This window comes from Callorhinchus milii, unplaced genomic scaffold, assembly GCF_018977255.1.
Source record: "Callorhinchus milii isolate IMCB2004 unplaced genomic scaffold, IMCB_Cmil_1.0 Scaffold4, whole genome shotgun sequence".
NCBI lineage: Eukaryota > Metazoa > Chordata > Chondrichthyes > Chimaeriformes > Callorhinchidae > Callorhinchus > Callorhinchus milii.
The window spans coordinates 77,422,372-77,443,712 of NW_024704745.1; the positions used below are offsets into that span (position 1 = coordinate 77,422,372).

Genomic DNA, 21,341 nt, shown 5'->3' on the forward strand with positions numbered 1-21,341 from the left:
TGAAACGTTTTGGGAAGAAATCGTTTAGGCAGGCCTACCTGTTGCAAAGACGACATTTTTGGAAACCAGTCTATACTCCACAATCGAGAACTGCGGCAACTCGATCTTATGCACCCCTGTTACAGCATCGTCACCTCCTCTCCAGTAGAACTCAATGTCATCTGTTGTGTAACCATCTGAAAGTCAGAAGCACAGCTATAATAATAATATAACAATAATAACAATCCTTGCATTTGTTAGAGCGCCTTTTTACGTCGTTGAGACGTCTCAAAGCGCTTCGCAGAATATACTGTAAAGTGAAGTGACTACATATTCCTGTGGGCGAAACGCGGCAGCCAATTGTGCACAGCAGCGTCCCACAAACAGTCGTGGTTTGAGTGACCAAATTACTATTTTTTAAAAAAAAATGTTTTTTTTTTGAAGAGATTATTACCCTCGGAAAAGCCACCCGCCAAGCGACTAACAAATGGGTCGCTACTTTCTGGTGGGTGACAACAGAGATGCGTGGAGCAAGGAAACTTACCCAACGTTTCACCCTGCCCGGGAATCGAACCCATGTCCTCTCGCTTGCAAGGCAAGTGCTCGAACCACTGAGCTACAGGACCAGTTCTAGTAGAGGGGGTTGCACATAGAACTACCAATGGGCACCTTTGAAGACTAGTATATCCTACGCTATCCTACGGGAAGGGTGCTATATTTCACCCACAAAATACACAGTCACTAAACTTTACAGTGTGAAGCGCTTTGAGACATCTCAACGACCTGATACGGCGCTACATCAAATGCAAGGATTATTATCATAGAAACGCGAACTGGTGTTGTTGTGTATTCCTTCTTTCTTTTATAATAATAACAATCTGCATTGCATTTGATATAGCGGCATATTACATCGTTGAAGCACTGCACAGGATTTTTACTGCAATGTGTAAGCGACCATGTATTTCGTCTGGCAGCAGCCCATTTTGCACACAGCAACGTCCCACTAACAGCCGTGACTGATATTACGCAGTGGATCGTCGGGCAGGACACCGAGAGAATGTCTTACGATTATTGAAGTATTCTCTTTGGGTCGAGTGGGCTGATTCTAGTCTATTAATTCTTTGTTCAGCCCCTTGGGACGTCCTCTCGACGTAAAAGGCACTGTATGAATTCAATGTGTTTGTTTCTTTGTTTGTAAATTATTATAAACGTTTTATAAACTGAAGGACGGCACCTCCGACAATGCAGCGCTGCTCCCAAACACTGCATCACAATGTCAGCCCAGACATTCCAGCGCCTTGGGAGGTCCTCCCAACGTGAAAGGCGCTAAGTAAATACAATTTGTTGTTGTTGTTGTTGTAAACTGTGCGAGTCGAAAGCCCCTACGTGGAGCTTGTACTCCTAACCTGCTGACTGAGGGGCGAGAGAGCTACCAACTGAGTCAGGCTGGCACACCAGAAATCACAGTTCAGGATAATGAAAGGATTTGGAGAGCATCAAAGGTGAGGAGTTACTGCCACTCGGTAGGTGATGTGGAGACTCGAGGGACGTGAATTTTAGATTAGAGCCAAGACATTAAAGGGGAAAGTAGCAAGATATCTTTGCTTCCTGGGAGTTATCAGAATATGGAATGAATTGCCTGGGGGTGGCTGTTCGGTTGAAGACGATTGGGAGGGAAAGGAAACAACATTTAAAGTGGAAACAGATATGAATGCTCCGAGGAGGAGGATTCGAAGGTCGGGGGAAGGTGGAAGGAATTGGGATTAGGAAACATGCCTTAGTTGGAAACAGCAGGCGCTCACATTAATACAAGTGGATTGAATTGCTGTGTGGTACATTGCTGCCGATCTATCTACTGTATTCAGCTTGAACTTCTCCTAATCAAGTCAAACGGCTGGGGTAGGGGGGAGGGAGTGGGGGGGTTGTGATGTGTGTGTATGTGGGGGGGGGGTGCGGGGTGGGGGGCGTGGGTTGCCAGAGGTAACAGCGATAGCGGCCATGCATAATGAAGCACATGCAAGCAAGCAGCAGCCTAAGCACTCGCTTCAATCAGCCTGAGATCTGATTAAAATGTGAGTTCTTTTGTCCTGTGTGCTACCGAATCCAACTGAAACCACAAAGCATTTAAAGTGGAGGCGGGGGCGATGGAGTGGAGTGGAGGGGGGTGGGTAGGGGTGGAGATTAAATGAAAAATTGTAAAAGGAAACAAGGTATTGATGAACGGTAAATTTAATCATTAACTCACGTAAACAGAGGTATTGTGCGCATGTTTTTTTACGGGGAGAGGAGGGGGCGGGGGAGTGTTGGCGGGCAGATCTGATTGCCTGCTATAAATAACTGCAACGAGTCTGAATATTTGGCTCCAGGGCAGATGCTCCTCCAGAGAATACTCACAGCTTTCTATTTCCAGCGTACAGTTCTGTTCATCCAATGGATATCTCCGCAGATCCATCATACAGGCAGCTGTTGTTGTGATTCTGCATCAAAGCAAAGCAAAAAAAAATGACAATATAAGAGAACACACATCACTATGGCGGCTGCTCTCAATTCCTGATGTTTTTCCCGCGTGCGTGTGTGTGTGTGTGTTGTTTTAATCTTAGCAATTTGTCTCCCCATTTTTGCTGAAACAATAAGGCATCTTCTCTCCCCCTCTCTCTTTTTCTCTCTCTCTCCCCCTCCACTCACTCATTCCTATTGAGGAATACCTCAAAAGGCTCGTTCCACCAAGCAACCACAATTTGCCTTTACAATGAAATACGATGAACAATGAAAACCTTGAGCAGTCATTAGTAGTACTGTGAGCCAAGGCTGTGAGTATTGACAGGTTATAATGATAAGAATTCTTTCATGTAATATAGCGAGTTTCACTTCAAGAAGATATATGCTGTAAAATGTAGTTTGTACATGAACCCAGCATTAATTTGCACACAGCGATGACCCACAAGCAGCCATGAATTGGAGGACCAATTTTATCTGAGGGATTGTTGGCCAAGAAACACCTTCTTCGGGTAATGGAATGGGAGATTTAACGTGCACCTGAACAGGCAGACGTGTATTTCAGTTTAACGTCTCATCCAAAAGCATGGCACCTTGTACAATGCAGCACATCCCCAGCACTGCACCACAGCATCAGACTAGAACATACCAGTTCAAAGTCCTGACGTAGGGCTTGAAACCACAAGCTGACTCAGAGAAGAGAATACTATCAACTGAGGCAGGCTGGTTCCTTATCTGTAATGTTGAAACTGGGAGTTTGGATTCTTCCCACTCATCCCAGGTTAACCCCGCAAGCCAAAGCCCAATGGGTAAGGTGGTCCAAGCTGGACAGGAAGCTTGGCCAGACAGCATTCTCAATGACAAGCTATGTGGTTTTAGCTGGTTAGACTCCAGCAGTTCCCCCAACGCACACTCTGGAGACCCCAAGCCTTGGCTCTTGCCAACCTGCACCTAATACTTAAGCAGGATGTGTCCCTCCAGGGAGAAAGAGCGCATTTCATTCCAGCAGTCCATCTCTGGGATTTCCATGTGTAGGTGGGATGCATGGAATTCTCAGCTTGGTTTGGATACTCTTAAGTACGGTGATGGGTTTCCACATCTGTCAGACACCCGGCTGACCAAACCAAAAAGGTGCAGTGAAAAGTTTGTCACTATTATTATGATTAATGTGCAATAGTCGTCCTTCGGTTCCTGTGCTTCCCTGGCTCCTATTCGGCGTTAACCTGGCTCAGTTGGCAGGACTCTCGTCTCTGAGTCCGAAGGTTGTGAGTTCAAGCCTCACGTCAGGACTTGACTAGGTTGACACTCCAGTGCAGTGTTGTGGGAGCACTACATTGTCGGAGATGCCATACTTTGGACTAGACATTAACCCGAGTTCCTGTCTGCCTGTTCAGGTGGACTTTAAATATCCCATGGCACTGTTCAAAAAAAGAGAAAGGAGTTTTTCTCAATGTCCTATCAAACAATCCTCCCTCACACTCTCTTCAAACCCCCACCCCGGATAAAATTGGACATTCTGTTTGGACATGGCTGTTTGTGGGATGTGCGTAATTTGGCTATTGTGCTTACAATTAACTTATATTTATATTGCAGCTTTCACGTGCAGAAAGAGGTTAAATCCCATGTTTTCACAGTTACTACACTTTTCAATGACAACAAATCATATTTGTGTAGCGGCTTTCACATCAGGAGAACGCCTCAAGGCGCTGAAAAGTATTTTGTGTGAATAATTCATATGAAGCACTTTGAAGCACATTCACCCAATGTGAAAGGCGCTATGTCAAAAGCAAGGACTTTAATACTATAAATAATCCTTGCATTTGATTCAGTGCCCTGTCGCGTCTTCGAGACATCTCAAAGCATTTCACAGAATAAACTGTAAAGGGAATTGACTGTATGTTTTGTGGGCGAAACGCAGCAGCCAATTTGAAGCCACTTTTCATTTTGCAAATAAAATGGTCAGCAACAACAGGCACTAAACTCTGTTGATGAGAGACTCAGTGAAGCCTGCAGAAACCTGTATCGATTGTCCTCAGCTAACGTCACACCTCTCAGGTGCAGCAGCCCAAGCTGGTCAATATCTCAGCACAAAAATTATAAACAGACCTTTAAATCTAAAACTATAAAGTTCATTCAGACTTAGGAGAGAATCACACAAATTACAGCACAGGCCATTCGGTCCATTACAACAACAACGTGCATTTATATAGCATTACCAGCGTGCAGTTGCATTTATTTACTCTACATTTATATAGCATCTTTTATCTTGGGAGGATGTCCCAAAGTGCTTAACATTTCTGGCAGGGTGCCAGAGCTGGGAGTGGGAGCTGAGAGGGAGGGTGCGGAGGTGAAAGATGACCAAAAAAGCAGTCAAAGATGTAGGTCCTGAGATTGTTCTTGGGACCTACCTTTTACAAAGAGGTAGGACCTGTAACGAGGTGGGGGAGGCAGCAAGTTGGAGGGACTTTGAGATGGAGTTCCAGAGAGTGGGGCAAAAAGGCTGAAAGCTGACCGCCAATTATGGGGTGGATAGGATGGGGGTCATGAAACAAGCTAGTGCTCCCTGAGTGAACAGAGCCCATGGTAATGCTACCTCATTCATTGATCCTTTATGGGGTGAAATGTGTGGCATTTTGCAGTGTGTTTGATGTGCTAATTATCACACCAGTACAAATTGCAATAGAAATTTACATTTATACTGTAAAGTGAACTGATTGTATGTTTTGTGGGCGAAACGCGGCAACCAATTGAGCACGGCAGTGTCCCACAAACAGTCGTGGATTGAGTGACCAAATTATTATTATTTTTTTAATTATTACCCCCAGAAAAGTGACCTGCCAATCGACTAACAACTGGGTTCCTGCTGCCTGTTAAGTAAACAGAGGCGCGTGGAGTAAGGAAACTTGCCCAACATTTCACCCTGCTAGGAATCGGCCCATTCTTGTGAGGCGAGTGCTTTAACCACTGAGCTACAGGATTCCACACTATATATGAATGGGCTTGCCTCAGCGAAGGGGAAGGAGCTTCAGTGAGTGCAAAGATGTCAATATTGTTGTCCAGGCCCTCTGAGTCAGAAGGTAGTAGGTTCAAGCCTCAGGTCAGGCTCGGAATTCGTCTTGGCTGAAACGCCAATGAAATGCTGGGGGAAGCGATGCATTGTCAATGGTACCGTCCTGTGGATGATACTTACAAACCAGGGCCCCGTCTGGCTGTTCAGGTGAGCGTTAAAGTGGCACTATTAAAAAGCAGAAAGGAGTTTCTGACCAACAATCCCCCCAGATAAAATGGGCCATTCACTTCATGACTGTTTATGGGACATTGCTACGTGCAAACTGGCTGCTGTATTTCGCCCACAAAATACACAGTAAGTCCACTTCACGGAATATCCTGTGAAGCGCTTTGAAACATCTCAATGACGTGATCGGGCGCTATATCAAATGCGAGGATTATTATATTAATAGATATTATTATAAATCCCATGAAACATTTTGAGACGTCTTCTTGACATGAAAGGCACTAGATCAAATGCAAGGATTATTACATTAGTATTATTACAGACTCAGCTACTGAGAGGTATATGTGCAGTCGGCATGCAGGGATGCTATGTCCAATTACATCACGGAGCTTTGACAACTGCAGTCAGTTATTATTTTCCGATTGATAAATAATTAAAGGGAAAAAAATCTGTTTGAGTCAAAAAATACACGGGCTGTGACTGAAGCTTCGCTGCGTATAAGCGATCAAACCTATTGAGGGTTTCTCATCGAATTGGGGAGAGAGCAGATCTTTCCATTGAATTCAGCATCTCACAAAATCTACCTCTACATTCACGAAGTCGGTCCCACTATGAATCCATTAGGCAGAGCTTATTTTAATTTGATTTTTTTTAAAAAAGACAAATCTAATTAGGTAAAATTAATTATGTTTGAAGACAATCTCACAGGGAAAGAGCGCAGGGAATTGGGTTTGGAGTGGTTGGCTCCATGGAGGAGCGAGCACCAGCACAGGCTCAATGGGCTCAATGGCCTCCAGCTGTGCTGTAATCTCTGCGATTCTATGATTCATGCCCTCCCTGAACCTCATCGTTCATCATTATGTGATCACAGCATCGCTCAGGGAAGCTCAGCAAAGCAACAATATTGACAGCAGCTGAGTAGTGTTTCAGTGAACTACTGCCCCGTTAAACGTCTGAACGTTTACTCAAAGGGTAATCAACTTGGGGGGTTGTTCTAAGAATGGTAACATTTCTTTCATTTGAATTTTGACTGTGAGTTAAAAGTCCTGATGTTTGATGCTCTTATGGTGATGGTGATGGGTTTCCACATGTGTCAAACACTGGACTGACCAAATATAATGGAGATGGGGGTTCATTGTCTTGTGTGTGAAAGGTTGTTAAAGATAATGAAAAGTAATGATCTTCGCATTTGCTGCAGTGCCTTTCATGTGGGGAGGGCATTTCAAAGCCCTTCACGGGATTCACTGTTAAGTGGAGTGACTGGGTGTTTTGTGGACGAGCGCAGCAGCCAACTTGACACAGCGACATCCCACAAACAGCCCAAAAAATGTGTTTTGTTCGTGTGTTAGACGGTCGCTAGGTCGGAAAGGGTTAAGCCACTCTTCCGCAAACGGCACGAATTTTCAAGTAGAAAAAAATGAATTCTCAATTATTTTTGCAATGATATATTTTGATGGAGGGGGTGAGGAAGGCGAGAGGGGTGGGTTAGACTGCAAATACTCCCTGTGTTACTGCTTCCCTCCCTGCTTTTAATTGACAGTCACTGCAGGGCTTTTCTTATGCAGAGACACAGCACACGGCAAATCCAGATAAAGTCTGATCCACGACACCACAGGGGAAATTGCAAAAGAACAGAACTTCACACATGTTTCCTGCAAGAATTTGGGTTTCTGCCCAAGGTTCTTCGGGTTATGGCCTCCTGCTTGTCCCTCATCTCCCCCGCTTCACCATCGGCAGCCGCACTTTCAGTCACTACACCCTGAAGCTCTGAAACTCCCTCCCCTAATCCCTCCATCTTGCTCCCTCCTTCCCCTCTTTCAGATAACGACTGAGGACCTTCTTCTTCAACCGTGCTGATAGGTAACGTCTTCCTGCCTCCCCCAGCTCGGCATCAGGCTCTGAGACTGTTAAATGCTCCGAGACACATCACCACATGAAGGGCGCTATATAAATACAAGATGTCGTTGTTTTTAATAATAGCAAGTACTTGGGTTCGGAGGGGACAAGCAGAGAGGATTGAGGTGCTTAAGGTGACGACGCAGTTTTATAAAGTGGATGCTTATAGAATGTTTCCACCTGTTTGTGAGTCCAAACCCAAGGGCCACATGTACAGGGTGATCAAAAAATCGTGATATCCTTATAATCTCTAATAAGTCTTAAAGAAATGATGATATGATGATTTTTTTTTAAATTTAATAGGGTAGACATCAAGATTTTTTGGTCACCCCATATTAGAGATCCAGTAATAGATCTAACAGGGAGTATAGGAAGAATATCATCACACAAAGGGTAGTGAGAATGTAGAACTCACTGCTGGAGGCTGTGCTTGAACAAATATATTTGAGAGAGAACCTGATGCATATATGAGTGTGAAGGAAATAGAAGGGTAGAATTGAGAAGAATATGAGTTCGCCACCTCTCCTATTCCCCTCTCCACCATCCTTCTATTCCCTGAATATGAAGTGGGGTTAGTTGTTTCTGTGCTGTAATGTTCTGTACAAAAAAAATACATTTTATCCCCAGGATCAGTAAATGATAAAAACTCTCTTCCTCTCCTTTTACCTCTATTTGTTGCTTCCTTGGTGTTAGTTTCACTGCTCGGTTTGCAGGTCACCCCTGGCTCTGATCACCTATCTTGTTGGTGACATTCACAGTGTTTCATATTTACACTATTTGAATAATAATAACCCTTGGATTTGATATAGCGTCTTATCACGTCATTGAGATGCCTCAAAGGGCTTCACAGGATATATTGTAAAGTGAATGGACTATATATTTTAAGAACGAAATATTTATTATTATTAACTTACTCAAAAAAAATCTACCTCTGTCTCCACATATTGGGAGTAGAGAGAGCCTTTGGACATCCTTGTGACGTGAAAGATGCTATATAAATGCAATTTGTTGTTGTTGTAGGGAGGTGCCAGGGCGTGAACTGATTTGTAGCTGAGTGTGAGCTACGGGATCAGTAACGTTCCCTGAGCAGGCAGTCAGGACCTGATCAACATCACTATACAACAACAATATCAAAATTACATTTGTACAGTGCCTTTCACGTCAGGAGGACATCCCACTGCAGAGTACACTATACTCGTGTAGCCACCTAACCAAAGGCACCAACCTCAGCCCGTACAGCACCGTTCCATCCGGATGAAGTCGGATCATCCTGTTCTTCACCGTCACTCCGTGCACAAAGGACTTCTTGTCGTTCAGGAAATAGGTGTCGGGGACCCAGAGCTGATCAGCCACTCGATTGTCCAGCGTCAGGTTGAGAGGAATGCCTGAATAAGCCAGCCTCTTGTCCCTCCAGTACTGCTGGAAATACATGGTGATTGTATAATCCTGCAAGAGAATTGACATGTGGGCCATCAGCTTGTATCACTAAGGAGTTTCTTTCATGCTTTGCAGACAGCAGGCGCGCACAGAGTAGAAGCACATGAAATGTGTAAAGCCCTTCTGAGGAAAGGGTTCAATGAAACGGGCATGTGTACGTACTGTCCTCTACACAAAGGGCGTGTGTTACAGACACACCAGGACTCCACCCTAAAGCTTCACTGTGGAGTGGCCCCCAATGTTGACTTCATGACGTTTACACCACAAATAACATTTGCGTTCAACGTCTTCAAGGATTATTCAGGACTCTGCAGCTCCTGTCCTCTCCCTCATCAGGCTCCGTGATCCTATCACCCCTCCCTCACTTGGCTCTAGAGGCTCCCCATGCCCCAGAGGATATAGTTCAAAATCCTCGTCCTTATTTTCAAAGCCCTCCATGGCCTTGGTCCCCCTCCATACTATCCTGTCCACTCTCTCCAGGCTAGCTGATTGGTTTTGAGAGTAGTGTGGAGGGATTCCACCAGCCAGGACCCTGTAAGACAACTCGCTGAGCTATTATATTCTCCCTGAGAACCCATAAAGTCCACCTCAATCACTGGCTTCAATTTAGTCTGGTATGCGCAAACGGCTGTCGCATTTCACCCACAAAATACGCAGTCAATCCACTTTGCAGTATATCCTGTGAAACGCTTTGAGTCGTCTCAACAATGTGATTAGGCGCTAAATCAAATGCAAGGATTATTATTATTATTATTATTATTATTATTATGCTTTTACAGTTTAAATCGCTCCGTAGAGGTAGTTTCTAAGTGGTTTTCAGTGATGGATCAGCCAGACCAACAACACTGCCACGTTACATATGAATGAATGAGACTTTTCTTAATAACTTTGAACTTCCTAAAATAGCTATTTTTTGCAGGAGGTTGATATTTTGCTCACCAAACATTTTGTCAAGCCATTCCGGAATAGTCTTATCAGCAGTCCCAGTTGCACCGACGTTTATAGGAACTCTGCTTGTTTTATACTGCCACATGTGTCCGTCCGGTAATTATAATAATAAAAATATTATTATATTACCATTATTATATTATAATATAATTATATTAATAATAATACAGTTCTGGTTACCGGTTACATAAGAGCAGCAGCTCAGACCCTAGAGGGGATGCAGAGGGCAGCAAGAAGGATAATATGAAACAATTTACATTTATACAGTGTCGAGAGGACGTCTTAAAGCACCTGACACTGTTTACAGGGCACCTGAGCCGAATGGGGTGAGGAGGGGAAAGATGAACGAATACACAGTCAAAGTGATACATCTTGAGACGGGGCTTGAACGAGGGCAGAGTGGGAGTGAGTCGGAGGGAGTCTGGGATGGAGTTCCAGAGAGCTGGGGCTGAACAGCTAAAATCTCACTCGCTAATGGTGGGGCAGATGAATCGGCCACACAAAGCTGTCCAGTGTTTGCCGAGCGAAGGGTGCGGCCTGCGTTCAATAGGTTTGAAGAAGGTTGCAGAGTTTAGATAATCCCCAGTGTCAGACCAATAATCTCCAGTGTTAGAGGATTGAGCTATGAGGAACAATTAGACAAACTGGGGCTCTTCAGTCTTTAAAGGCGATGTCACATAGGGGACCGTATACAGGTTAAGACTATTTTAAATGAGATTGAGATAGCAAATCCAGAACAATAGTTTAGGATGTACCAGGAGAGTAGAACAAGACAATGACAACAACAACTTGCATTTATATAATGCCCTTCACTCTGGAACTCTCTCCCTCAATCCCTCTGCCTTGCCCCCTCTCTCCCCTTTTTCAAGTCATGCCTGAAAACCTTCACTTTTCGACCATGCTTACGGGCATCTTCCCCCCACTTCCCCCCGGTTCGGAGTCCGGCTCCGCCACTGTCTGAGACCCTGCATGAAGGGCGCGATATAAGTGCAAGTTGTTCTGGAGTCAAAGGGCCTTCATCATCCAAACCAATCTTGTGATCAATGTTTTCGGAAAAAGTGCATAAAATAGCCTTTTACGACCAACACCTATTGTTTAATGGATCTGTAACCCATTATTTATGAAGCCGATAAAAAAAAAATCTTTATTACTTTTTCCCTTAATTACTCCGTAATTAATATTGGCAGATTTGTTAAGACCAAGTTCCTGATTCAGGTTCGATTGTTGTTCTGGTAAATTGAAATGGATTTCAGGCCCCCCCTGAGAGTAGAACGTGTTACTTTCCTTACCTCCCTACTCTCCAACCTGTTCACACCCCATTCCTCTACCCTCCCCCTTCGCTCAGCCACCTCGGGCCTTCTACACATCCCTCACTCCCTACGCTCCACCATTGGCGACCTTACCTTTAGCCACTACGCCCCATACCCCTGGAACTCCCGGTCTCAATCCCTTCCCCCCTTTGCCCATCTTCAGATGACAGCTGAAAACTTTCCTTTTCGAATGTGCCTTATGTCTTTGCACCAGGTCACCATCAAACTATGCCATTGTTCTGCTCTCCGAGACATCACCCCATATGAAAGACCCTTTAAAAATTCAAGTTGTTATTGTTGTCTTGGCACTTCCCCCAAAAATTGACCTCTTTTAGAATTATGGTTTCCAAATCAGCCTTGAAAGGACTGAGCTCCACAGAGCATCTCAATATCATAACGTCACCACACAGGTCTACAGGTACAGATTGTAGACCAACCTCCGTTATTAAGCATCTGACCAGAAAGCAAGTTTGCTTTCAGCCTACATGTTCCCTCGGTTACCAGTCACTTCCTACCCAGACCAGCTGGCGAGATAAGCAAGACCTCCTTGTATTAAACCGGCTCCAAGATGACATGTTTGGCAATGGATTGTGAGATTCAAGCCAGCCCTCTGTGGAGCTTTGGGTAGTCCATTTCCTGAGCCAGGCGGGTCCGTAGTATTCCAGGGCACAGACCAGTAAATGGAGGCAGGGACTCTGCCCAGTTAGCTCCTGTTAACTCTGCAAGCCATAACCCTAACAGGTAGGGTGGTACTTGCTGGACAAGTGGGAAGCTTGCCTGAGAGACTCTCAATGGACTTACTGAGGGCAATATTCCTATTGATCCAGTCTTAATAGCCAATTGCAGTGATGAATGGCAAACCCCCAATAGCTTTGAGAGAAGGAATTCCCTGTCACCTCTCCCATTAATTTTTCTGCTGATAATGCTAATACTTGGCCCTCTTGTCTGTGATTCCCTGACTAATGGAACAAGCTTTGGCCTTATCCAATTGCTCTGATGCTCTCCCCCACTTCGCTCACCAGCCATTGACCTGCTTTAAGTCCCCTGCCCAATTAACACACTGTTTGCAGATGGACCTTCTTCCACCACTCTCTGCAATGTCCCTGTTAATTGCTCCCTCCGTCCCCTCATTCAAGGCCAATCCCTTTGACTGTGCATTCGGACATCAATCCCCACCCCCTTCAGCTCCCACCCCCAGGTGCCCAACCAGCAGTGTCAAGCACTTTGAGACATCCTCCCCCCCTCCCTGGCTTGGAAAGGTGCTGTGTAAATGTAAATTGTATTATAATTCTATTTAGCACCTTATTATTAAAAACTTTCATTAAATCCCCTGTCAACTTTGTAAGGGCAAACATTTGAACACTGAGAACTTCATTCTAAGAATAAGAATAATCCTTTCTTATTATATGTCTGTAATTCTCTATTTTTATACAACACCTTTCACACTGGGAGGATCTCCTGAAGCACTTCACAAGATATTCTATATCAATACAATGTAAAATTACATTTGTAAAGCACTTTTCATGTCAGGAGGACATCCTAAGTTTGCACACAGCGATGTCCCACAAAACAGCCACCAAGTAAAAGAATGCTTGTTAGCCAGACCACGAGGAGAAGCTCTGTTATTAAAATGTTACATTAATATTATGACAGCTTCATGACACAGAATGGTGGGCATTTAATGGACTCATGTGGAATATAAACAACGGCACGGACTAATTGAGTTAGTCAGGATGGCCTGTTCTGCGCTGTACAGTCTATAGTCTATGTAAAAGGTTGTCTTTCTCGAAGCCGTTGGAGATTTCTGATGGAGTGATAATATAGCGCCTTACATTATTATAAGCGCTCCAGGATGCTACTCCGCATGCTATATAAATGCAAGTGGTTGTTGTTGTTATCACGTCTTCGAGATGTCTAGGTCAGTAACGACATGTTTTGGATGGACACAGTGAGTTCCCATCATTTGCTATTAATAATCTAATAATAATCCTTGCATTTGATATAGTGTCTTATAATAATAATATAATAATAATAATGTGGAGTCCTGTAGCTCAGTGGTTAGAGCACTCACTTCACAAGTGGGTTCGATTCTCAGCAGGACAAAACCTTGGGCAAGTTTCCTTGCTCTACATGCCTGATAATAATCCCTCAAGAAAAGAAAATAATAATAAATTAGTCACTTCAATCTACGACTGTTTGTGGGAACCCTGCTGTCCGCAATTGGCTGCCACATCTTGCGCACGAATGTACAGTCAATTCACTTTACAGTATATTCTGTGAAGCGCTTTGAGACGTCTGGAAGACGTGGAAAGTGCTGTATTAAATGCAAGGATTATTATTATTACATTATTATACCAACATATAGCAACCCAAACCTCATGACTATTGCTACTGCATTGCTGTGATTGCTCCCATGCTACCTGTTTGCCCGGCCATTCCGAGCGAGATTGGCAAATTAGCCATAATTTATTTACGCTGTAAATTATTGACGATTCTGTGCTGTAACTCTTGTACACATTAGGAACGAGATTGTTGCTGTCCCAGCTCATTTTGCTGAGGAGCTTTGATCCCATGGTTAAGAAGAGATTTGATACCTGTGATCAATTCTCACTCACTGACTCACTCACTCACTCACTTCACTCACTCACTCACTCACTCACTCATGCCCATTTGTGGGACACTGCTGTGTGCAAATAGAGCTGCTGTATTTGCTTACAACTTCACTTCACAGTGAAATCTTGTGAAGTACTTTGAGACACGGTCCCAATGTATAAAGTTGTTGTTGCTCATTATTTTTCTCCCACATGTTTTTTATTGGAAATGTGGAAATCTGGCATTTCCAATCGCCTCATCCTTAACCCCATGCTTTGCGAAACAAAAAGAAACAGCACGGCTGTAAAATTGTCTCGCTGCCTTCAACTGTTTAACTCACCCCCATGTGCCCACAAGCAGTATCTGAAACATTGCTTTTCATTGACAACACTTTGGGACCAAAAGAGTTCCTGGGTTTTAGGTGTCAGCCTGGCTCAGTCAGTAACGCTCTCATTCATTAGTCAGAAGGGTATGGGTTCAAGCCAGAGATCAGCCAGGGATCTGCTCCTGAGCTGGTGGTTGGGATCAGGAAGGGTGGAGGGCCGGGATGGTAGGGGTAGGAGGGTGACTGAAGGTACAGTCGAAGAGGAGGGTCTTGAGATAGGTCTTGAAGGAGGCAAGAGAGGGGGCGAGATGGAGGGAGTAAACCCTCTCATGTCTGGTATCATCCCAGCATATCTGCTCTGCACCCTCTCTATGTCCTTGACATCCTTCCTATAGAGAAGTGGTCAAAGTTAGTCACAATCCTCCTACTGCACCCGAGCTAATAGTTTATACAGGTTTAGCATCCACCCTTTGCTTTTATATTCTATGTCCCATTTATGAAACTGGGACGTCTGCAAAATGAAGTGATTGATTGGTACAAGTGTGTCTGGAGCTGTTGCAGACTGTGTTAGGTTTATGTTCACCTGCGTACTGTTGAACACAGCTGGAGAGAGATTCCCTGATGAATTCTGTAATAGCCTAAAAAATGCAACGCATCTGGAAGCCATTCAGCCCACTGAGCCCAGGCTAGTACCGACTCTTCCACTGGAGAGAGGAAAGAGCTTACATTTCGATAGCGCCTTATCATGTTGAAAGAACTCTACAGTCAAAGAGATTTTGGTCAGCCGGGTGTTTAACATATCCTATAACCCTTCGTCATACATAAAGAATATCCAAACAAAATAATAATAATAATCCTTGCATTTGATAGCTGGGTCCAACAAACAGTCGTTGATTTGAGTGACATTATTTTGTTGAATGCAAGGATTATTATTATTATTTATTTATTTTGAAGGGATTATTATCCCCGGAAAAGCAATCCGCCAATCGACTAACAACCGAGTTCCTACTTAATGCTAGGTAAACAGAGGCGTGTGGAGTCAGGAAACTTGCCCAAGGTTTCGTCCTGCCCAGGAATCGAACCCGGGTCCTCTTGCTTGCGAGGCGAGTGCTCTAACCACTGAGCTACAGCACCCCAATTACTGAGTCTCACATATGCATGTCGTTTACGCGTGGAAATTTTCATGTATCTGGTGGTTCCATTTCCCATTTATCCTCGTAACTGCTTTTGTAGACAAAATTTTAGGCGCAGTGATGGTCCCTCAAAGAGCAGTGAGGTGAATGACAGACTGACGATTTCCCTTCGCTCTGCGGAAGAATGTTATAGGACCTTAAACATCCACTTGATGAAAAGGCAGGTGGGATGTTGTTATAATGTGTTGTCTGAAAGACAGCTGCTCTGACAAAGCACTCCCCCAGTACTACACTGGAGTTGTATAAAATTGTATTAGAAAGACTTTATTCCCTTCTCTTTCATGTCCGCATCAAGTTTCCTCTTAAAAACATGGATGCTTTTTGTCTCAGCTGCAGACTCCAACAGTGAGTTCCACATTCTCACCAGCCTCTGTGTGAAGAGGTTCCTCCTAAACTGGCTCTCTTTTCTTTACTCCCGCTAACAAGTGGAAATATCCCATCAATGTCAACTTGATCAAATCCTTTCGTAATCCTTAACACCTCAATCAGACGCTCCCAAACCATCTCGAGTCCAGAGAAGAAAGTTCCAACCTGTACAATCTTTCTTGACAGCTGTATCCAATTTGCCGTGCGCCATTGGCTACTGGGTTTCGCTCACAAAATATACAGTCAATTCAATTTACAGTACATTCTGTGAAACGATTTGAGACATCTCAATGATATGATAAGGCGTTATATCAAATCCAAAGATTGTTATCTACGTAACTCATCCTGGGTAACACCCCATTTAATTTAAGTTGCACTCACCCCAGACCTACAATGGAATGTTGACAAATTCATAAAAAACACGGTATATGAAAAAAATCACTTTAAGTCACATATCGCTTATGTTTCATCCTGTCAACAGTCATAAGCTTTAAACTGATTTGTAATCGAAGTAAATCGTTCTGGTGTTTGTACACAAATTGCATCCAGAAACTCAACTTCAAATATATAATTATCCCTTTCCTTCAGTGCCCATCACGGTAGTAATGACAAACTGCACTTGTTCGGCAAGTAATGTGATTTTGCAATGGTGTAAATATCAGATTAACAGTATCACAGGCAGGGATTTAGCCAGGCAGGAAAGTCAAGGGTTTTATAAAGAGTATTATAATGATTTGCATCTCACGCCTTAAATTCTTTTAAGAGCATTTCATCTTTCTTTAAGGTTGTGGATACTGATAAGATGCAACAAGATAATTATAATAATCCTTGCATTGGATCTAGCGCTCTTCAAATCACGGAGACGTCTCAAAGAGCTTCACAGGATTTCATGTAAAGTGTCTTTTTTTTGTAGGCGGAAGCCAATTTGCACACAGCAACGTCCCACAAACGGGGGTGAAACGAACGACCAATTTTATTTTATCTGGGAATTTGCTGGCCAAGATACTGGGAGGTGGGGGGAGAGGGACAAACTCCAGCCTCTTTTCCAAGTTGTGCAGAGGGATCTTTAACATTCACCTGAACAAGTAGTATGGAAAAGATATGCAGTGAGATGTAATATAATAATAATCCTTGCACTTGACACGGTGCCTTATCACGTCTTCTAGACGTCTCAAAGCGGTTCACAGAATACATTGTAAAGTGAATTGATTGTATATTTTGTGGGTGAAACGCGGCAGCCAATTGCGCACAACAGCGTCCCACAAACAGACGTGGATTGAGTGACCAAACTACCATTATCTTTTTTGAAAGGATTATTTGAAGAGATATTGCATCTCAATACAAAAACGCACCACTACGAGGCCAGTCAATAGCAATATCATTAACGTCACAAAGGCAGTTGAGTTCAGACCCCCAGGTATTGTACTTCGGCTGTACAGTGCCCTGGTCAAGCAGCAACTAGACTATTGCAATCATTGCTGGTCACCGGAACGTAATGCGGTCGCCCACGCCTTAGAGGCAGTGCAGAGGAAAGTACAACAACTACAGCAACAGTCAGACATTTGGACCCGAGCAGGGGGTGTGATCAGGAGGGGAGCAGGGCAGGGAGGGTGGCTGACTGTGGGGTCGAAGAAAAGGCAAGGAGGGGAGCAGGATGAAGGCACTGTGGGATGGAGTTCCAAAGGATGGAGACAGAGAAGCTGAAGGACCGACTATTGATGGTGGGGTAGACTGGGATGATCAACTAACAAGGGTGTAAACCCAGAACTATACTTTTGGATGCACCAAGACAATAAAACAAGAGGACAGAGATTTAAAGGTGTAAAGGGCGATTTCAGGACAGAGACCAGAAAATGTTTCCTTACTCAGAGGGCAATTTATGACTGGAACAGGTTACCAAGGAGCGTGGTTGAGGCCAGAACATTGAACTCATTTAAAAAGCAGGTTGATGCCGTGATGTGAGGACACATTTACACCCTAGTTATTGCTATGGAAGTGTAAATCACTGATGACAATAATTAGCTTTGTATTTGATATAGCACCTATATGATCAACAATGTCTCAGAGCACTTTCTGTGAATTTTAGGATCATGAATTGAATGGCTTTCAGTGAGTATTCACATAGGGTAAATTCCTCCCTCAGGAAATAAAGATGAGACACTAAATTAATTATAAGAATATAAAAATCCATGCATTCAACACTTTGTTGAGACATCTCCAAGTGCTTCGTAGGATTTCACTGTTAAATGGAGTTAATGTCTATTTGTAGACGAATGTAAAAGCCAATTTGCACACAGGAATGACTCACAAACAGCCATGATGTGAATGATCAATTTATCTGGATGATTGTTGTTGGCCAGGACACTGGAAAAACTCCCTACTCTTCTTAAAGTGCCATGGGATCTTTAATATCCACCTGAACAGAGAAATCAGACCTTGCACTCTAAGAATATAGCACTCCCCCCAGATTGGAATGTTATCTTAGACTATCAGGCAAAAAGTCTCATATATCAGCCTTTGGACTAGTGCCTTAAAATATAAGTTCACAGAAAGATTTGAGGCAATAATCTTAAGGCTTAGACTTATTATTATTAATAATAATCTTACATTTGGTACAGCACCCAAAGCGCTTCAAGGGATATACAGTACTATAAAGTGCAGTGACTTTTTTTTGTGAGCAAAAGCGGCAGCCAATTGCGTATAGCAGTGTCCCACAGTTGTGGATTGAGTGACCAATTTATTATTTTATTTATTATCTTGGAGGAATTATTACCCACGGAAAGCGATCCACCAATCGGTTAACAACCAGGTTCCGACTTACTTCTAGGTAAACAGAGGTGTGTGGAGTAAGGAAACTTGCCTAAGGTTTCGCCCTGCCCGGGACTCGAACCCGGGTCCTCTCGCTTGCGAGGTGAATGCTCTAACCAATACATTACAGGACTCCACAGCCCCAAAACAAGCCATGAAGTGAATGACTGATTTTTGTATTTGGAGGATTTTTGTATTTCTCCAGGACAGCGGGAGAAGCTTCCTTCTCTTTCGAACAGGTAGACAGGGGCTCAGTTTAATGTCTCGTCCGAAGGACGGCACCTCCAACAGCATCCCCACCCAGCCCTGCATTAGAGTGGCAGCTTAAGACTATATGAGTTCCAAGTCCTGACGCGAGGATTGAAAAACCCTCAACCTACTGACTCAGAGTCGTGAGTGCTACCAACTGAGCCAGGCTGAGACTCATCGAGTGTGATAATAAGTGCGATAAAGTAATCTTAAACTCCCTTCTCTCTTTTTTTATTCAGTATCTTTTTATTTGAAGAAGAAAATGTTCAAAGCTGTAAGTCTACATCAGGCCGCAGTGTTCACAGCTTCTCATTGACATGAGGTGGAGGTTGAAACGATGCCAGTACCCTTTTATCTTGCTTGACATACAGTCTCCCTTTGATAGTTGGTTGTGGACATGCACAGGAGGGGATTGGAGTTCACAAACAGGGGAATCGAAGCACCCGTGACGAAGTCTAGGCACTAAAATATTTATCGAGATTTTATTGATGTGGCCACTGAGAGGCTGACACCTGACCAGTGGGTAGCACTCTCTCCACTGAATCCGAAGATTGTGGGTTCGAGTTCCATGCCGTGATTTGAACTAATGCCGATATTCCAATGCAGTGTTGGGGAATTGCTGCATTGTTGGAGGTGCCATCCTTATAATAATAATATAATAATAATAATCATTGCATTTGATATAGTGCCTTATCACATAGTTGAGACATCCCACAGCGCTTCACAGAATATACTGTAAAGTGGATTGACTGTATTTTGTGGATGAATCACCCCTAATAGGCCTAGTATCTGGAATTCCCTCCCTCACCCCCTCTGCCTCACTCCCGCTCTATCTGTCTTTAAAACCCACCTTAAAACCTTAAATCTCTTCATCTGCACCTATAGTCACTCCCCTTCTCTCCTCCCTCTCTCCTTTGCTCAGCTTCCAACCCCTATCAGTGTCGAGCTCTGAGAAACATGAAAAGCACTACATAAATGCAAGTTGTTGTTGCATTCATATTATTTTTAGATCGTCTCACTTGGTGGTTAGACTGCAGTTGCCATGGACACTGAAATTTGGGCTCTGAATAACAGGAGAATCTTGTTGATACAAACCGCTTTTAAACAGTCCTTTCAACTCATTCTTGTAAGCACGCACAGTGGCTATATCAGGAACCAGATAAGCACAAGCGGAGGAAGGGTATTAGAGGGTCCAAGGAAATGGGATTAGGATAGATGGCTTCATTTAGGAACACACACCATTATAACACACACCAATACAGCCCGGCTCAGTTTGTTGCATTCTCACCTCAGAGCCAAGAGTTTTGCATTCAATGCAATACAATTTACATTTACGTAGCGTTTTTCATGTTGGGACAATGACCCAAAGTGCACTGAAACCCTTTAAAGCCGCATATCGGGACTTTGAACTCACAAAGTCTAGACTAATACTCAAAGGCGGAGCTGTGGGGAGCACTGCAATGTCGGAGGTGCCATCCTCTACGTAGGACGCATCAAGGTCACATCTGCCTTTTCAGGTGGATGTTAAAGATCCATGGCATTTTTAAAAAGAGAAAGAAGAAGGACAGCTTTGTCTCATCATAAGAACCTGGATTCCTCCCACTTGGCTCCTGTTAACCCTACAAGTCAACGCCCAAACAGATAGGGTGGTCGTAGCTGGACAAGCAGTGGGAAGCTTGACAGAACTCTGCTGTAGATTTCTATGGTTTTAATTAACTGGCAGCTCAGCGCACGTACTCTTCTCTCAAGAAACTTCCAATGTATTTGTAATTTTCAAATTGACCACGCGATGTGCAATTCCTTTGCTTGTTTTTATTTTTATCTACTTTTACCCTCTCCCTCATCCCCGTTTAAATGTGAATCTCAAAAAACCTCCGGGATTTTCCCTCAAGGCGTGAGATTTAAAATTCGGAAAATTTAGGATTGTGCAAAATATGTGGGAGAACTCTGAAATTTTGTTTCAATTTGAAATTTTGAATTTAGTACTTCAATCCCCAATCTTCCCCACCATTGGCAGCCGGGCTTTCAGCCATTCTGCCCCCACGCTCCGGAACTCTATCTCGGAGTCCCTCCAACTCGCTCTCTCCCTCCATTCTTTCAAAGCCCGCCTTAAGACTTATCTCTTTGACCGTGCTTTCGATCATCTCACCCCTCCCCAACTCTTCAGCTCACACACTCCCCCAATCAGCTCTCTGAAGCTCTTCATGAGACGCCTTTCCGACATTTACATCCTGACATAAAATGTAAATCTTATTAGTTTTAAGTTGGAAGTTTTTCTTGAGAACCCCCCCAAAAAACGGCTCTCAAATTAAGACTGGATTCGAGAATCTTTCAAGAGTAAGACTTGAGGATTCAGGTCCACTGTAAACCATTGCAAATCTCTGGGTCCCAACATCAGTGTGAATCTGTTACTGTTCTTATAACCCAATGGAAATCAGGCACTTGAACTCTGACTGCAAGTTTCTTTCATCCACGTCGGGAGGATGTCCCAAGGCACTGGATAGTTG

At 43.7% G+C, this 21,341-nt stretch overlaps 1 protein-coding gene across 1 annotated transcript in view; it reads right to left on the reverse strand.

Moving 5' to 3' along the window:
• Positions 1-21,341, reverse strand: part of gabrb3 (gamma-aminobutyric acid type A receptor subunit beta3) — a 128,253-nt gene that overhangs the window by 22,843 nt on the left and 84,069 nt on the right. The window contains exons 4-6 of the mRNA XM_007891112.2: positions 8,832-9,052; positions 2,374-2,456; positions 39-176 (exon numbers count right to left, since the gene is read on the reverse strand). Coding sequence (XP_007889303.1) covers positions 39-176; positions 2,374-2,456; positions 8,832-9,052 — 442 coding nt within the window. The remainder of the gene's footprint in view (positions 1-38; positions 177-2,373; positions 2,457-8,831; positions 9,053-21,341) is intronic.